Source organism: Podarcis tiliguerta, assembly GCF_965153285.1.
Source record: "Podarcis tiliguerta genome assembly, chromosome: 6".
NCBI classification, from domain to species: domain Eukaryota; kingdom Metazoa; phylum Chordata; class Lepidosauria; order Squamata; family Lacertidae; genus Podarcis; species Podarcis tiliguerta.
The window spans coordinates 50,606,631-50,620,438 of record NC_139539.1 but is presented as its reverse complement, the minus strand read 5'-3'; the positions used below and the strand labels follow the sequence as shown (position 1 = coordinate 50,620,438).

At 41.9% G+C, this 13,808-nt stretch overlaps 1 protein-coding gene and 1 long non-coding RNA gene across 6 annotated transcripts in view; one reads left to right on the top strand and one right to left on the bottom strand.

The window, feature by feature from the left end:
* The window catches only part of LOC310680825, an 89,050-nt gene that overhangs the window by 61,003 nt on the left and 14,239 nt on the right, over positions 1-13,808 (bottom strand). The gene's annotated exons all lie outside the window — the stretch shown is intronic.
* The window catches only part of EIF2B3 (eukaryotic translation initiation factor 2B subunit gamma), an 87,170-nt gene that overhangs the window by 72,190 nt on the left and 1,172 nt on the right, over positions 1-13,808 (top strand). For all 3 annotated transcript variants that reach the window (XM_083447819.1, XM_083447821.1, XM_083447820.1), the window contains exon 11: positions 6,885-6,988. In XM_083447819.1, the coding sequence (XP_083303945.1) occupies positions 6,885-6,988 (104 nt within the window). The remainder of the gene's footprint in view (positions 1-6,884; positions 6,989-13,808) is intronic.

Below are 13,808 nucleotides of genomic sequence, written 5' to 3'. Positions count from 1 at the left end.
GCACTGTGTAAATCAGCCTTCCTTATTTATAGTTTCAACAGGAAAAGGAATTATTTCCCAATTCTTTACATTTCTTTCCGAAGTAATCGACCACCCTGTCCTTTGGTTTAAAGCTGTGTAGCTTTACCACAAAATGGGGGGGGGGGGGGGAGAGAGAATGAGGCCTGGGATTGCTCTGCTATAAAAATTCCAGATTGTATGTTCTTGGACATTGCCTTTAAAACAGCTTCCTTCAAGCCCACACAAGAGATGGCCTGTGTCTTTGCCTCCCTCCCTCCCCCTTCTTTCAAACAATCTCTGACCTCTTAGAAAAATAAATAAAAGATAAAGCAAGGCCTGGAATGCTGCAGAATGAGTATACATTTTACTCTCTGTTGTTTTCTGCTGGGATTAGTTGTTTACAATGGAGGCATGGGGGAGGGGAGGGGGTGGGTTGCGGCTTTACTGAAATTAGAAGCATTTCAGAGTCATCTTGTTAGGTGGTCTCTGCTTTAAAGACTTAAATCCTTGTAATCTACCCCCCCCCCCAACTTCTTGGTCATCACTCCTCTTCTCCATGCCCCCCCCCCAATTTCTCTCAAAAGTCAGACTCCCAACCCCTTTTTCTCTCTATCACACCTGGTCAACACATTAACATATTTTAGCATCAGATGGCTGTGTCTGCATTAGTATCACAAAATTGGGCTAAATCCCTTCCTCTCCAGAGAAGACCAGTTCAGCTACTTGGATTTGCTTGATGCCGATCAAAACCCCTAGTTGTAATTTCAGTTCTAAGTCAAACAGTTTGTGATGCCTCACAGTTTTGTTGTGGTGGTTAGCTTTTTCATTATTAATTTTTTTTAAAAAAAACTCTTTAAAAAGCCTTTCAAACAAAACAAAACAAAAACACAAATTATGTTACTGAACTTAAAAACCTGTATAAACATTCATATTGATATGTATACATAGCCTTCCAAATTTAATGAATAGATGCCATGTTTTCACAAAAGTTTCCATTTGTTGGCTTCCTTATCCCAAGTTTCACAATCTCAGTAAGTTTAGACATTTGTACAATGTGCCATTCTTTGGAGAACCATTTTTAAATTGAAGTTTTTTTGGTCTGTGCCCATTTTTAGCAACTAATCAATTGGTCACCTCCAATTGTGATGCCCTTTTGCTCATGAAAGGGCTTTTGATCTCATGTAGAATCCTAGAATTGTAGAGTTGGGAGAGACCACAAGGGTCATCTAGTCCAGTCCTCTGCAATGCATGAATCTCTTGCCCAACATGGGGCATGAACCCACCACCGAGACCCTGAGATTAAGAGTCTCATGCTATGTCATAGGAGCGATCAAGTGGTGTCCGCTAACAGCACAGAGAGGTGGTTTTTGCCAGTTCCCCCTTCTCCCTATAGCCCCTTGTGCCACTCTCACCCTGTCCTGGAGGGTCCCCCAACTTCTTGGAGCTAGTTTTCAGTGGGAGCTGCAGAGTGCTTGTGAGAGGCAAAAATGCCTCCCCTCCTCTTCCACTAGCATGAGCACAAGAGCACCAGTTGAATTCCGCCCACCATTAATAAAGGAGAAGTGAGCATGTCATGTTTATCTCTCACCATTCCATCCAATAAAGCAAATACGTTGTAATGTCGGAAAACATTTCCATGCCACATTATCACACAATAGATCATATCTCCAGCATTTATGAATGGCATAATCATAGTTTTCAGTTCGTTGGGGCTCAAATACTATTGTTATTTTATAATGTTTCCCTCATATTAATATTAACTGACATATCAAAACATTTAGTACAGATTTTATCCCAGTCAGGCACTGAAACAATTTTGTTCTCCATTTAAAGATTTGTTTCATACTAGTAATTAACAGATAGCAAATTGACAGTGAATTCTAAATAACATTTTTGGAATCGTTCCAATTAACAACTAGTATTTCAAAATCAGTGAATGCTGTTTTCATATTTTCCCCATTTCTCCATTCTGTATTTCAATAATGAGATCTTGTTACTGTCTGGTTTTCTGTATACTTAAAAACACACAGTTTTGTAAAATATACCACGGGTTCCCAAAGTGGTCTGCGGACTAGCTTCCTTCAGGTGGTCTGCACTGTGTCTGTGAAGAACTCACTCGCCTTTTGAATTCCATAGAATTCTGTGGAATTCAAATTGTAATAGGATAGAATACAATATAAGAAATAAAAAAGCAATAAAGATACAAATAAAAACCATACAGCGCCTATCATAGCATATTGTGATTGCTATAGGAGGCAGAAAAATAATGAATTGGTCCACTAAGATCCTCAGCAATTTTTAAGTGGTCCGTGGGGAAAACCACTTGGGAACCACTGAATATACCATTAAAAAAAAAAACCACTACAACTGCAAAACACGTAAAACAGTTCCAAATGGAACAGAACGGAGTATCTTCCAATGGGCTTGTGCCATGTATTTAATGTGTCATTTTCAGTGCCATGACAAAATAGTAAGAGTTTGGGCAGGGTGTTCTCTTTCTCTTTTGAATTCTGCAAAGAAACTCATTATCATTTACCCTCCCAACTAAAATTAGATAACATTTTCCTGCCAAGTTGTCAGTATTTGTGCATGTATACTAATTGGCACATGTTCAAAGACAAAAAGAAACCTCAGGAGTGTATTAATTCTAATAGCAGCAACTCTGCCCATGCATGACAATTTTAATTTCATCATTTTCCTTAGACTTATTAAGCAAAGAGACCACCCTCGTTACTTATTAAAATAATAATAATTACAAGAAATCTTACAGGTTTTTCAGCGCAAGAAATACAGTGGTACCTCGGGTTAAGTACTTAATTCGTTCCTGAGGTCCGTTCTTAACCTGAAACTGTTCTTAACCTGAAGAACCACTTTAGCTAATGGGGCCTCCTGCTGCCGCTGCACCGCCGGAGCACTATTTCTGTTCTCATCCTGAAGCAAAGTTCTTAACCTGAGGTAATATTTCTGGGTTAGTGGAGTCTGTAACCTGAAGCGTATGTAACCTGAAGTGTATGTAACCCGAGGTACCACTGTACTATTCTTTCTCGTAATGTTTTTGTTGATATCTGTGTTTTATTTTGTATTGATTTTACAGCCTGAAATTTGACTATGGCTCTTATACGAAGCTTGAGTTGCGGAATTTAATGGACATTAAATATATTATGATTAGCATAGAGGCTGACTTTGTGTTCACATTGGCCAATTTGTATACCTTTAAATCACTTGTGACTTGTTAATAAGGTGAGCGCTGCAGATTTTAGGATCAGAAGATATCTGCTTTCACAGTGCTGAAAATGTAGATTGTCCTTTTCGCAACAATAAATGTGTTTCCCATTAGAAACCACTCTGTCCAATACATTCTTACATAGGTGACTGCTAGCATCAAAGCTGTTATACAGGCTAATGTTATATTTGTAGTTTTATAAGGATACAGTACTCAAAACTGGAAATCAAATTGCCAGGAAATCAGATGCTTGCCACATAAGAAAATAAGCTTATTTCTTGACAGGGGTGGGGGGACAGAAAGGAGTTTGAAATAAAATAAACACAAAATTCTTCTGTTGGCAGTCTTTATAGTTTGATTTTTAAAATGTGCACAAAAAAGCATTTGCAAGTAATTTCCAAATGGCTGTATTACATCTGTCAGTGAGTGGAAGGAACACCCACAAAATGTGTTTTACGTCTTCAATTTGTTTTCCACTCCTGTGGTAAAATCTGGCCAAACTGCTCTATTGTGGGGCAGGGCCCTAGTGGGAGCTTAGAATTATCAGTGTGTGTTTGAAATCCTGCATTATAGATACTGAATTTAAAATGTTTCCAGCCCTGGTAAGCTTTTGTCATCCTGGAGCTGGAAAATACGTTTCCCTTGTTTTGCTGGAATCTGACATCCAGAATGAGATTTCTGCTCTTTCACGGATTCTTTCAGCCCAACAGATGTTGAAAGCAGCCAAATTTTGTTTCTTAATAAGCCCAAACAAAGAGCAGTATTAGAATGCCTTTATTAGGCCAAATAAAAGCCACAAAACATTAAGCGAGCTTTTGAGTAACACAGAACTCTTCCTCAAGCTCCCTGTTAAAAAAGGTGATGGAGGAGGGGGTGAGGGTGTTTGCCTGTTTGCCATATGTCTTAAGAGGATGCTTCTGGAAGTTCTTTGCAGACTAATTGATTTCAGTTTTTCCCAGTGTAAAAGATTTTGTAACACCAAAGCATGCTGGTATAAAGAACTTGCCCTTTGAAAATATAGAGGTGAGCAGTTTACTTTATGTATCTCCTGAAATCACAGCCTAGCATCACAAATGAAGCCAGCTTAGAAGCTTGGGTAAGTTCAACAGTACGCGAGAGAGTGTGCTCTTGATTTGTTTTCCATGGCATTTGTTTTAGAGTCACTTGGAATCAAGATACTGAGAAACGTTCAGCTTGGAAAGTTATAGTTTGCAATTCTCTGTGATGGCAAACCACGGGGATCTTGCAAGTGCTGCACCTGAACTTGGGGTGCATTTTTAAAAACCCCAATGACACTCTGGGTTTCTGGTGTGTAAACCAGTGAATCCTAGATACTCTTCATGCTAGCACTGCTGTGCAGTAAATGGAGCTGTTGGAAAGGAAGCAGCTGTGTCAGTGTAGCAGGGATAGGGAGCAAAGGGAGAGAGAGCTGTCTACACAGCCTTTCCCCTCTATTAACATCTCAATAAGAGGCCTTGCCAAGGCAACCTGAGCTAGATGACTCCATCATGCATAACTGTGCAGCCTTGCTGTGTGAGAGGGGAGGCAGTTGGGCTTACAGCAAGGAGAGTCTTGCCTGTTCAAAATGTCTCCCTTTTCATACCATAGGCCTGCTCCTCTCTGAGCCCTATGATGTCTTAGAGAGGGAGTTAAATTCTTTTCAACAAGAGGATTGTCAACTCAGCTTTGACTGGAGAAGCTCAGTTCCCAATTGTCTGAGATGGGAGTCGGTCTCCTTAGCAACCCGGGGCATTATGATCGTATCCTTGCGAATTTTCATTAAGTCCAGTCAAGGTCTCTGTCTTGATATTTGAAGCCCTGTATATGCTGCTTGTGCTCACGGGACAGTCTGCCTGCTTTGACAGCCGTGTTCCACTGGAACAGTGACGGGCAACCAATAGGGGGAGCAATTTCTCAGGGTCTAAATCTATCCTGTGCCAGGGGACTTGAGTGCAGCTTTCTTTAGCTGCAAGTGGGCAACTTGGGAATGAAACATGAAAAGCTTGAATTGTACATTTCAAGTGAGGTTGTCATTTTCTTCAACCAGAAATGAGAAAATGTTGTAAAATGTGAAAGTTGTTAAAACTTTTCCCCAATTCATCCAGCTTTTAATAGAGCTTTGGAATTTGATACCAAACACTAGGTGATGAAAAGAAATATAGATTTGTGTCTCATTGTGAAAGGGCTTAGGGAAAGCACATAGAATTCCAGCCTTTTGGAAGTATTCAAAAAGCATTATGATTTCTGCATTTCTGTGTGCTATTATTTTCTATTTCCACACGGAATAGAAAGTTCTGGATTTGCATTGAGAATCCTGCATTGCAGGGGGTTGGACTAGATGACCCTCATGGTCTCTTCCAACTCTACAATTGTATGATTCTGTTACATAATGAAATCACATCTGTTCAGGTAGCTGGATGCCTATGTAGCTTTTCTGTTTTTGTACTTGCTTGGGCACAGACAAGAAGCCTATTATCTGACAATGCTTTGGTATGTGTTTGAGAAGGAAATTGTGTGTAATGCCAGTGAATATTTCTAACACTGATTTTCACACTCCCTATTTTGTCTGATGATGGATTCTCATGAGACAGAGATGCAAAGGAATAGTACCACTTACATGTATGATTTTGAGAGAGCTGAAATTAGGAATCTGGTGCTTGCTTGCTTGCTTGTTTCTCCTCTGACTCTTTAACTGTGACTTAAAACCATCCTTTTGCAAAGACTGTTGGCAGGGTAGTATACCTTTCACTATTTTGGCTGTGTCCTTGTTATTCTAGCAAACAGTGTGCAAGGTTGCACCAATTGGGAATCCCTGAACCAGAGAGCATTCCAGGCTTTATTTCCTTGGCTTTTGTTGGTTTAACATAGCAGGGTATTTGTGTGTGCATGAATACAAAGTCAGTGGCAATATTTACCCTAATACAAAAGGGTGGGGGGAGCTCTGCAAGGCAGTAGAAGCTGCAAATAGAAAAGCATCCTGAATGTGAAAGGTGGCAACTGTCTTGTCTTTGTCCTTTTGTATGCTTCCTTTGTGACATCTGGCAGCAGAGCTCTGTCATAGCAACTAAGCACCCAGGCTGGGAAAGAAGAAGACTGGAATTGGAAGAAAGGCAGGTTTTATATCCCAGGTCTGCTCATAGGAAGCTGCCTTACACAAGGATAGGCTATTTGTTAATCTAGACCAGTATTGTCTGCTCTGCTATGACTGGCAGTCATTTTCCAGGGTCTCAGGCAGGGAATTTTTTACTCACCTACTACCTGATCCTTTTCTACAACAGAGATGGAATCTGAGACCATACATTTATGGTTCCTGTCCCCTGGCGGCAGTAGCGGTGCTATTGTTGGTCAAGGAGTCACTACTGTTCTTGGTCTAACTTCTTGCTGCATTTCAGAGCCAGCACGGTGTGGTGGTTAAGAGTCCTGGACTAGGACCTGGGAGACCAGGGTTCAAATCTCCACTTAGCCATGAAGCCCTCCACTGCATGACCTTGGGGTAGTCACTAGCTCTCAGCTGAGCCTACCTCCCTAGGTTGCTGTGAGGATCAAATGGAAAGGGGGACAAATATGTATGCCACCATGAGCTCCTTGGAGGTGGGATATGAAGGTAATAATAAAACAATATAATAATAATAATAATGCCCCATTTATAATTGCATTACAGGTGCAGCTTACAGAACTGTGTTGTGTGCCATAATGCAGTGATAGAGAGCGGAGCCGATATCAAGGACTGCTTGATTGGAAACAGCCAGCATCTGGAACCCAAATGTAAGCAGATGAATGATCTTTTAACTTTACCACTGTTTTCTAGAAGGGCTACTATTCCTCATCCATCACCACTTCCAGGATTTATCCTTTCTCAGCTAGAGCAATATGCAAGTGCATATGATTAGCGAATCAGTGGACTCAAGAGAGTACATTGGTGGTAAAAGCAATATCGTGAAATGGAGATTATTTCGAATCCTGCCCCAAATGTAGACAATAGCGTACTAAAAAAAGCTCTGTAGTGAATAAAAGTTATCCTTAAAATTATGGTGGCCCTTAGATCACACACAAGTGTCAGGCAACACAAGGAGTTATTAACTAACTAGCTATTGTCACATGCCCCAGATCAGGTATGCTTGGTGGCATGAATACAAGTGGGAAATTAGATTGTGGCCATTTTGAGGAGAGGGGTTGTCAGTATATCCATGATCTGATCCATTGTTGCCGGTCTATCGTTTGGTTCCTGGATTCTCATGGCACCAATTTCAACAACTAATTTAAATTATTTGAAAGTACCTCCTAAAACGTATGTGCCTGTAAAATGAGTTTGTGCTCAGAGGATACGCAGCCTGCCAAGTCGGACCATGCTGCCTCTAACCTTTGAAAGTGCTGGCAATAGAAGTTGCAGGCACCAACATGCTGTCTTGTGCCTGGAGCCATGAAGCACACACTCGAATCAAGGTGGAACATACACACGTGAAATAAAAAGTAGCATAAAACAGTTTTGCTATAATCATGAGGTGCATCAAAAACTGGTCCCTACAGTACAAGGAGCTGGTATTGAAGTCTTAGCAACTCCCATCTGAGCTGGAGAGCCCATGGTTGATCAAGGACTAGCTGTTTAAACTATCTTCTCTGAAACCAAGGTTTTAAAATGAGTGGAGGAGGGAGGGTTGGTACCTCCTTTGCTTGGGATGTGGAACTGTGACAAAAGCATTGCACCCAAGCGGTTAATTTGTGGTAGAAATGGTTGGCTTGCCTTCTCTCTCAAGCTGATTTTTAGGCTTTAACTATCTGTAATGGAAAGGCTGGCTGGATTTGTATACACTGTGTATGACCCGAGTTGCAGAAGTGTTTACACTGTGTTTTGTCATTTAATTTGGACACTAATGCATTTGGTTCTCATGGGCATGAACAGACACCACGATGGCTTTCTGATCATAACGATTTCGTCATTATTTCTTTTACTTGTTTAAACCACCCTATCCCCCACAGTGTAAGCTGGACAATACTTAAAGTAATAAGTAATGAATCTTCTAATTCTGCCTTTTAAAAAAACCCTTACGCTCATCCTGGCCATGGATAATTTGCTCAGGCTTGGACTTTGTTGGGTTGCTAGAACTTCCAAAGTGAGGAGCAGCCCCAGGAATACCTATTTATATTCCTTGACTGTTTGCTGTACTTACCCCAGTCAGAAGCGGTATTTCCTGTTGCTATCAATTGGAGCTATTGCCACATCCCATCAAGAGTGCACTTTGCTTCCACTATTCCATTTTTCATGTTCAGTATTGAAGGGAGCGCAAGGGTAATCTAATCTTGCCTTTCCCACTCACATAGGCCAAATCTTTGAGATTTATCATATCCCTGGGGACATGAATGGAGCGATCCTAACCCCTAACCCATGCTGCTAGGTGTTTGGATTAAGCAGAGATATCTCTGTAAGGGGCAGGGAGGCTCTGACACAGACTATTTTACAGCTACCACAGGCAATGTTCCCACTGATGAGAGGCCCCAAAATGGGTGTGTTGAGGGTGGGGTGCAGAGGAACATTGATTGATTTGATTTATTATATTTTTATGCCGCTTTTCATTCAAATGAATCCCAAAGCGGCTTACAAACAGTAAATAACAATAACATGATAGAACATAATAGAAAGTCACAAATACAGCATAAAGCATATAGAATAATTAACAGACCCCCAGTAAAACAATTACAGTGGTACCTTGGTTCTCAAACTCAATTTGTTCTGGAAGTCCGTTTGACTTCCAAGACATTCAAAAACCAAGGCACGTCTTCTGATTGGCTGATTAGCCCCGGAAACAATGGCAGCAGCCGAAACAGATGTTTGGGTTCCAAAAAACGTTCACAAACCAGAACACTTACTTCCGGGTTTGTGGCGTTCAGGAGCCGATTTGTTTGTCAACTAAGCCGTTCGGGAACCAAGGTACCACTGTACAGAGAACTGGGCTGGCAAAGGATCGGCTGGCTTTTAAGCCAGCCCCTTTGCAGAAGAGGGATGTGAAATTGGAGCAGTAGAAACAATGTGTATTCTAAAGGGATGCCAGATCGAGCTCTCTGCTGTGGCAGCCTGGCGCTGGCACTTCCCCCCACCTGCCGTCCTGACCAATAGGAGGCAACAAGGCTTCAGATTTAGAGGTGGTGATCAACAGTTAGGGTTGCTTTGTAATCCAGGAAATAACATGCCATGCAGCATTTTCGTTCAGTTGCCCAACTACTCTTATAGCTGGGAGGCACTTTCTGCAACCCACGTTCAGTCTAGTCCACTATAAATTGAACCCACTGGAGTTGTCATTTATTTTGTTTTTGTTTGGGGGCTATCTCCCAGATATCCTAGCAGATAGCTGTTTCTCCTTCTTTTCCCCATCTTTATTGAATATTTGACAACATCTTATTTCCTCTTCATCATTTTTCCCCTCTGGACCATTGCTTCTCTAATAGTGAAGTAGGCATCCCTTGTGAGGCACCTGCAATTTTTAGAAAAGATTCAAACTCTGCCCTGACTCCACCACCACCACCATATATTATATGTATCTTGAAAAAGAATTTTGTTCACTGGTGATTGATCAGTGCTAAATGCCCATTGGAAATCAGCACTAATACCCAATTGATCTTCTTTGGTGGGTAACAACCACTTGTTTCCTCCACATGCATGCAAATGCGCACACAGGCAAACAAACACATTGTTTACCCAGTTATTTATTGCCTTGATCCCTAAGCTAAGAATTAAAGTGAATGTTGCAAACATGAACCACTCTTCCAGTTCCTTGGGGAGTACTGAGTGATGATCCTGTTGACTTGGTAAGACCCATAATGACAGCTTTTGAGGATGCCTGCTCTAGAGTAAGTCTGCAGTTCCTGTGGCCAGTCTTCATATGTCATGTGTTCTGTGTTCTTTATTGTTTTTGTAGGTCCCCACTTAATTTGCCTCAATATGTTCACATACTGTACTTACAATTTGATGACCAAAAGCTTAGCTAGTACACAGTTATTTTGCTTCAGTGTCATGTGGGCAGTGTTTCATTAAAGGCAGCTAAATCCTTCCTCTTCCAATTCTTTACACTCAGCTCTACGTTATACTCAGTTCTATGTTTCTGACCCTTCCAATTCTCTATTATGCTGCTGCGCTTCCTTGGAAAAGCCATCATAGGTCCAGTGCTAAGGATTTGAACATATATTTTATTTGCTAATAGATTTATAAACTTAAGAAATAATATTCTTCAAGAACAGATGGGTATATAACCCTTTTTGGCATGCTGCTGCTTATGGTTTTGTAGGTCTTAAACAATTTGTTATAGTCATGAATCCAAGAGCTGCAAGCATTCATCTTTCACATGCCCATTAAATATAAAGTCAGCTTTACAACCCGCCTGGCACATTTGTTGTAGCCAATAGCTGGCAGTAGCCTTGTAATCCAGTTTTACCTTCTTCAGTGGAAACCAAGCTAAAGTTAAAAGGCTGCTTGTCTCCTTAAAATCTAAAACGTTTCTCTCTTCTTCTATAATAATGATCATACTTTTGCAGAAAGGTCAAAAGAGATCAGACTCTGAATGCAGAGGTCTATCCTGGCCTAGAATCTATCACAACAGGAAACTGCTCTGTGTGGCCTGAGGTTCTCTGTAAACAGCCCATGTGAGTCAGAGACCTTGTTGTTAGCTGTCCAAATCACTGCATGACATTTGTATAATCGCAACTGTGCATCTGGAAGGCCTTGGAAATTTAACTCCAGGGAACTGACTTTAGGGGCTGTGTACATGCAGCCTACAGTGGCATCTGCATATGGGTGGCTCTGCAGAAATATAGGAAAAACACATTGCAAGAACCTGCAGTCCCATTCATCTCCTGTTGTTGTTTCTCCCCAGATCACCTTCAGAAGTGGGCTGAGGAGCCCTGGATATGCATCTGTCACATATGCACCTGGAAATGCTGACAATGCTTTCCACAATTTTTCTACATACATTTTAAAAATATTGTTTAGCTCTGCTTCACAAGCATGCCATTTCTTCCTCTCTCATTATTAAATTTAGAGACTTGGTTGCAAGAGTAGCAGACCAGGCTTGATGAAATCTCTCTTGCTCAAATAATAGTAGGTACCCATAAAAAGACAAAATATAGACTGATGTGAGCTAGATATGAAAATATCCAGATTCTTGCTAATCCAAGAAGATTGTTATCTAGGACTGTTCACAATAAAATATAGCTCCCCTGTAGCAGCTTATCCGCAACATGTGATTGCAGAATCAGTGAGAGGCCCCTTAAGAGATTGCATATAGCCCTCTCAATGAGACAGAGCCACTGAAAGGGAAGGCCTTGCCAGTCTGTTCTTTAAGTCTGTTCTTTAAGTCTTCAGATGACTGTGGTTCTTGATGGAGACATCATCTATACCTGTATAGCAAGGAACACTTGGAGCTGCCCAGGGGCTTGCTCTGATCTTTTTTATCTTGCCCTTGACTTTCCCACCAAGCCTCAAAAGAACATGATACCACGTTGTGTGCAGTGATCTCAATATTCTAGCACAACAGTCTTTGAAGTAATGGTATTTTGATGCTCCTTGGCAATTCCTTAAATCCTGAAATATTAGTCTTAGAACTCTTCAGTTTTTTCCTTCTCAGATGTGGAGCTCTGCCTGTCTCAAGAAGACCTAAGTCAGCAAACCAATCTCCCTTCCTTCTGTTTCTGGTCCAGCAGGGTTTCTAGGTTTGGTTCTGGAATGGGGTTCTCTCATACCAGCATTCCTTCCCTTTGTCTTGGCTTGCAGACTCTTGGAGAGCATTAAGCTCCTGGGTTCTCCTGGCGCATCTACTGACTTTGTCCTACCCAGCAATAGAAGGGACATGTCTGTCCTTCTTCTCCGTCTGCATGCCTCCTGGACTTCATCTGCTGGCTCTTCTTCCATTGGTCTAAGTCAGGGGTACCAGCTTGTTCATCTTCAGATGTTGTTGAAGTTCATATGTCATCAGCCCCAGACAGCATGCCCAGTGGTCAGGGATAATGGAAGTCAGAGTCCAGAAACATCTGGAGGGGGCGCCATTCTGCCTTCCCCTGGTCTAAGTGCATGAGGGGCAACCTATCCGAACTGAACCAAGTAAGCAGCTTTCCTCAGGGATCTTGAGCATAGTTGCTGCAGCTGTTCCATTACCTCCATCATGATCACAGAATATGCCTAATTTGTCAGAAGCAGGAAAGGTGCTGAATTCAGAACTTTGAGGCAGAGCTAGTGGTTTCTTGCTACAGCTAGATGCATGGATATTCCAATCCTAGATATTTGCAGAAGCAAATTCCTCCTGTTTTGCCCCTAGTTGCCTTGTCCATTGTTCCTCTGTAAGACATTTACTATCTTGCCCAGCTCCCAGCACTTACACCAGAAGACATCAGTCCATAATTAATCCTGGTTAAGCAAGACTTTTCACTGTGGGAATAGCTTTCTGGGGCTAACTAGTCCCAAACTAAGTGGCTATTGTCCAGGCAGAAGTCTCAGATTAATTGTTTTTAGTGAAAACATTTTAATAATAGATATTTTGGCTGTTTACCCAACAGGTGAATGCAACAATAGGGATTAACTACGTCTTTCCCCATTTATTACACCTGGGAAGACCCAAAGGTGCTCAGCCTACTGACACACCCCATTATAGTGAGTGCATCAACTAACAAAAGTCTCCTATTTAAATAGAGCATTGCATCCTAGGAGCTGCAGTTGCCCCTGTTGATGGCTGAAGTGTACAACACCATCCACCACATTAGGCCTGTGAGGCACCACTGAATTGTCTAAATAAATCCTGAGCGGAATGGAGCAAGCATTTGTGAGAAGCTCCCACTCCTGTTACCAACACAAACAAACCAGCCCCACACCACCTGTTTCCCTTCTCCCTCACCACATGGAACTTCCGGGCCCCACCCCACCTCCTGACCTCTAGCTGCAGCTGCTCCCTGCGTCTGTGGGTATCCCCTCTATCCCACCTACCATCAGATCAAGAGAGAGAAAGGAGTTGCTTTTTGCACTAGCTCAAGCCACCCAGAGAGTGTGCTTTTTCATCTTTGCATTTCTGCAATCACAACCCCACCCTCTCCTTTCTATTCTGTTTTTTAATGTTATTGTTATTGTTATTATTATTAATTCATCTCTGGCTTTTCAGGAGTGCTCATACACAGCGGAGTCTTTCATCACTACTGTATAATAGAACAGGAACTCTGTGCCAAGGACTGTTTTCTATTTTATTTTAAGGGTTTATAAAACAGTGTATGTAATTGAGTGAGTAAACTGAACGTTTTCTGGAGCCCCTGAGGGCTGGAGCTTCGTGGTGGTCCTGGGTTTTGGCCCTAGCCCCTTCTCTCTCTTCCCACACACCCTTTCTCCTCCTCCTCCTCCTCCTCTTTTACAGCTTAGCTTTGCCATCACCAGCAGCAATCTGTCTGGAGCTAATTGAGCAAACAACAAGGAGATGCTTTCATATTCCCCCTGAAGGCAGGGCTCTCCAGGACAGATGCTGCCAGCGAATAGCTGCTGTCCGGTGGAGGAAAGCACTTTGTCATGAATGCCCAGTGCCATGATGGAGTTTTGCTGGGACTGAGTCATTTCTGTCCCTGT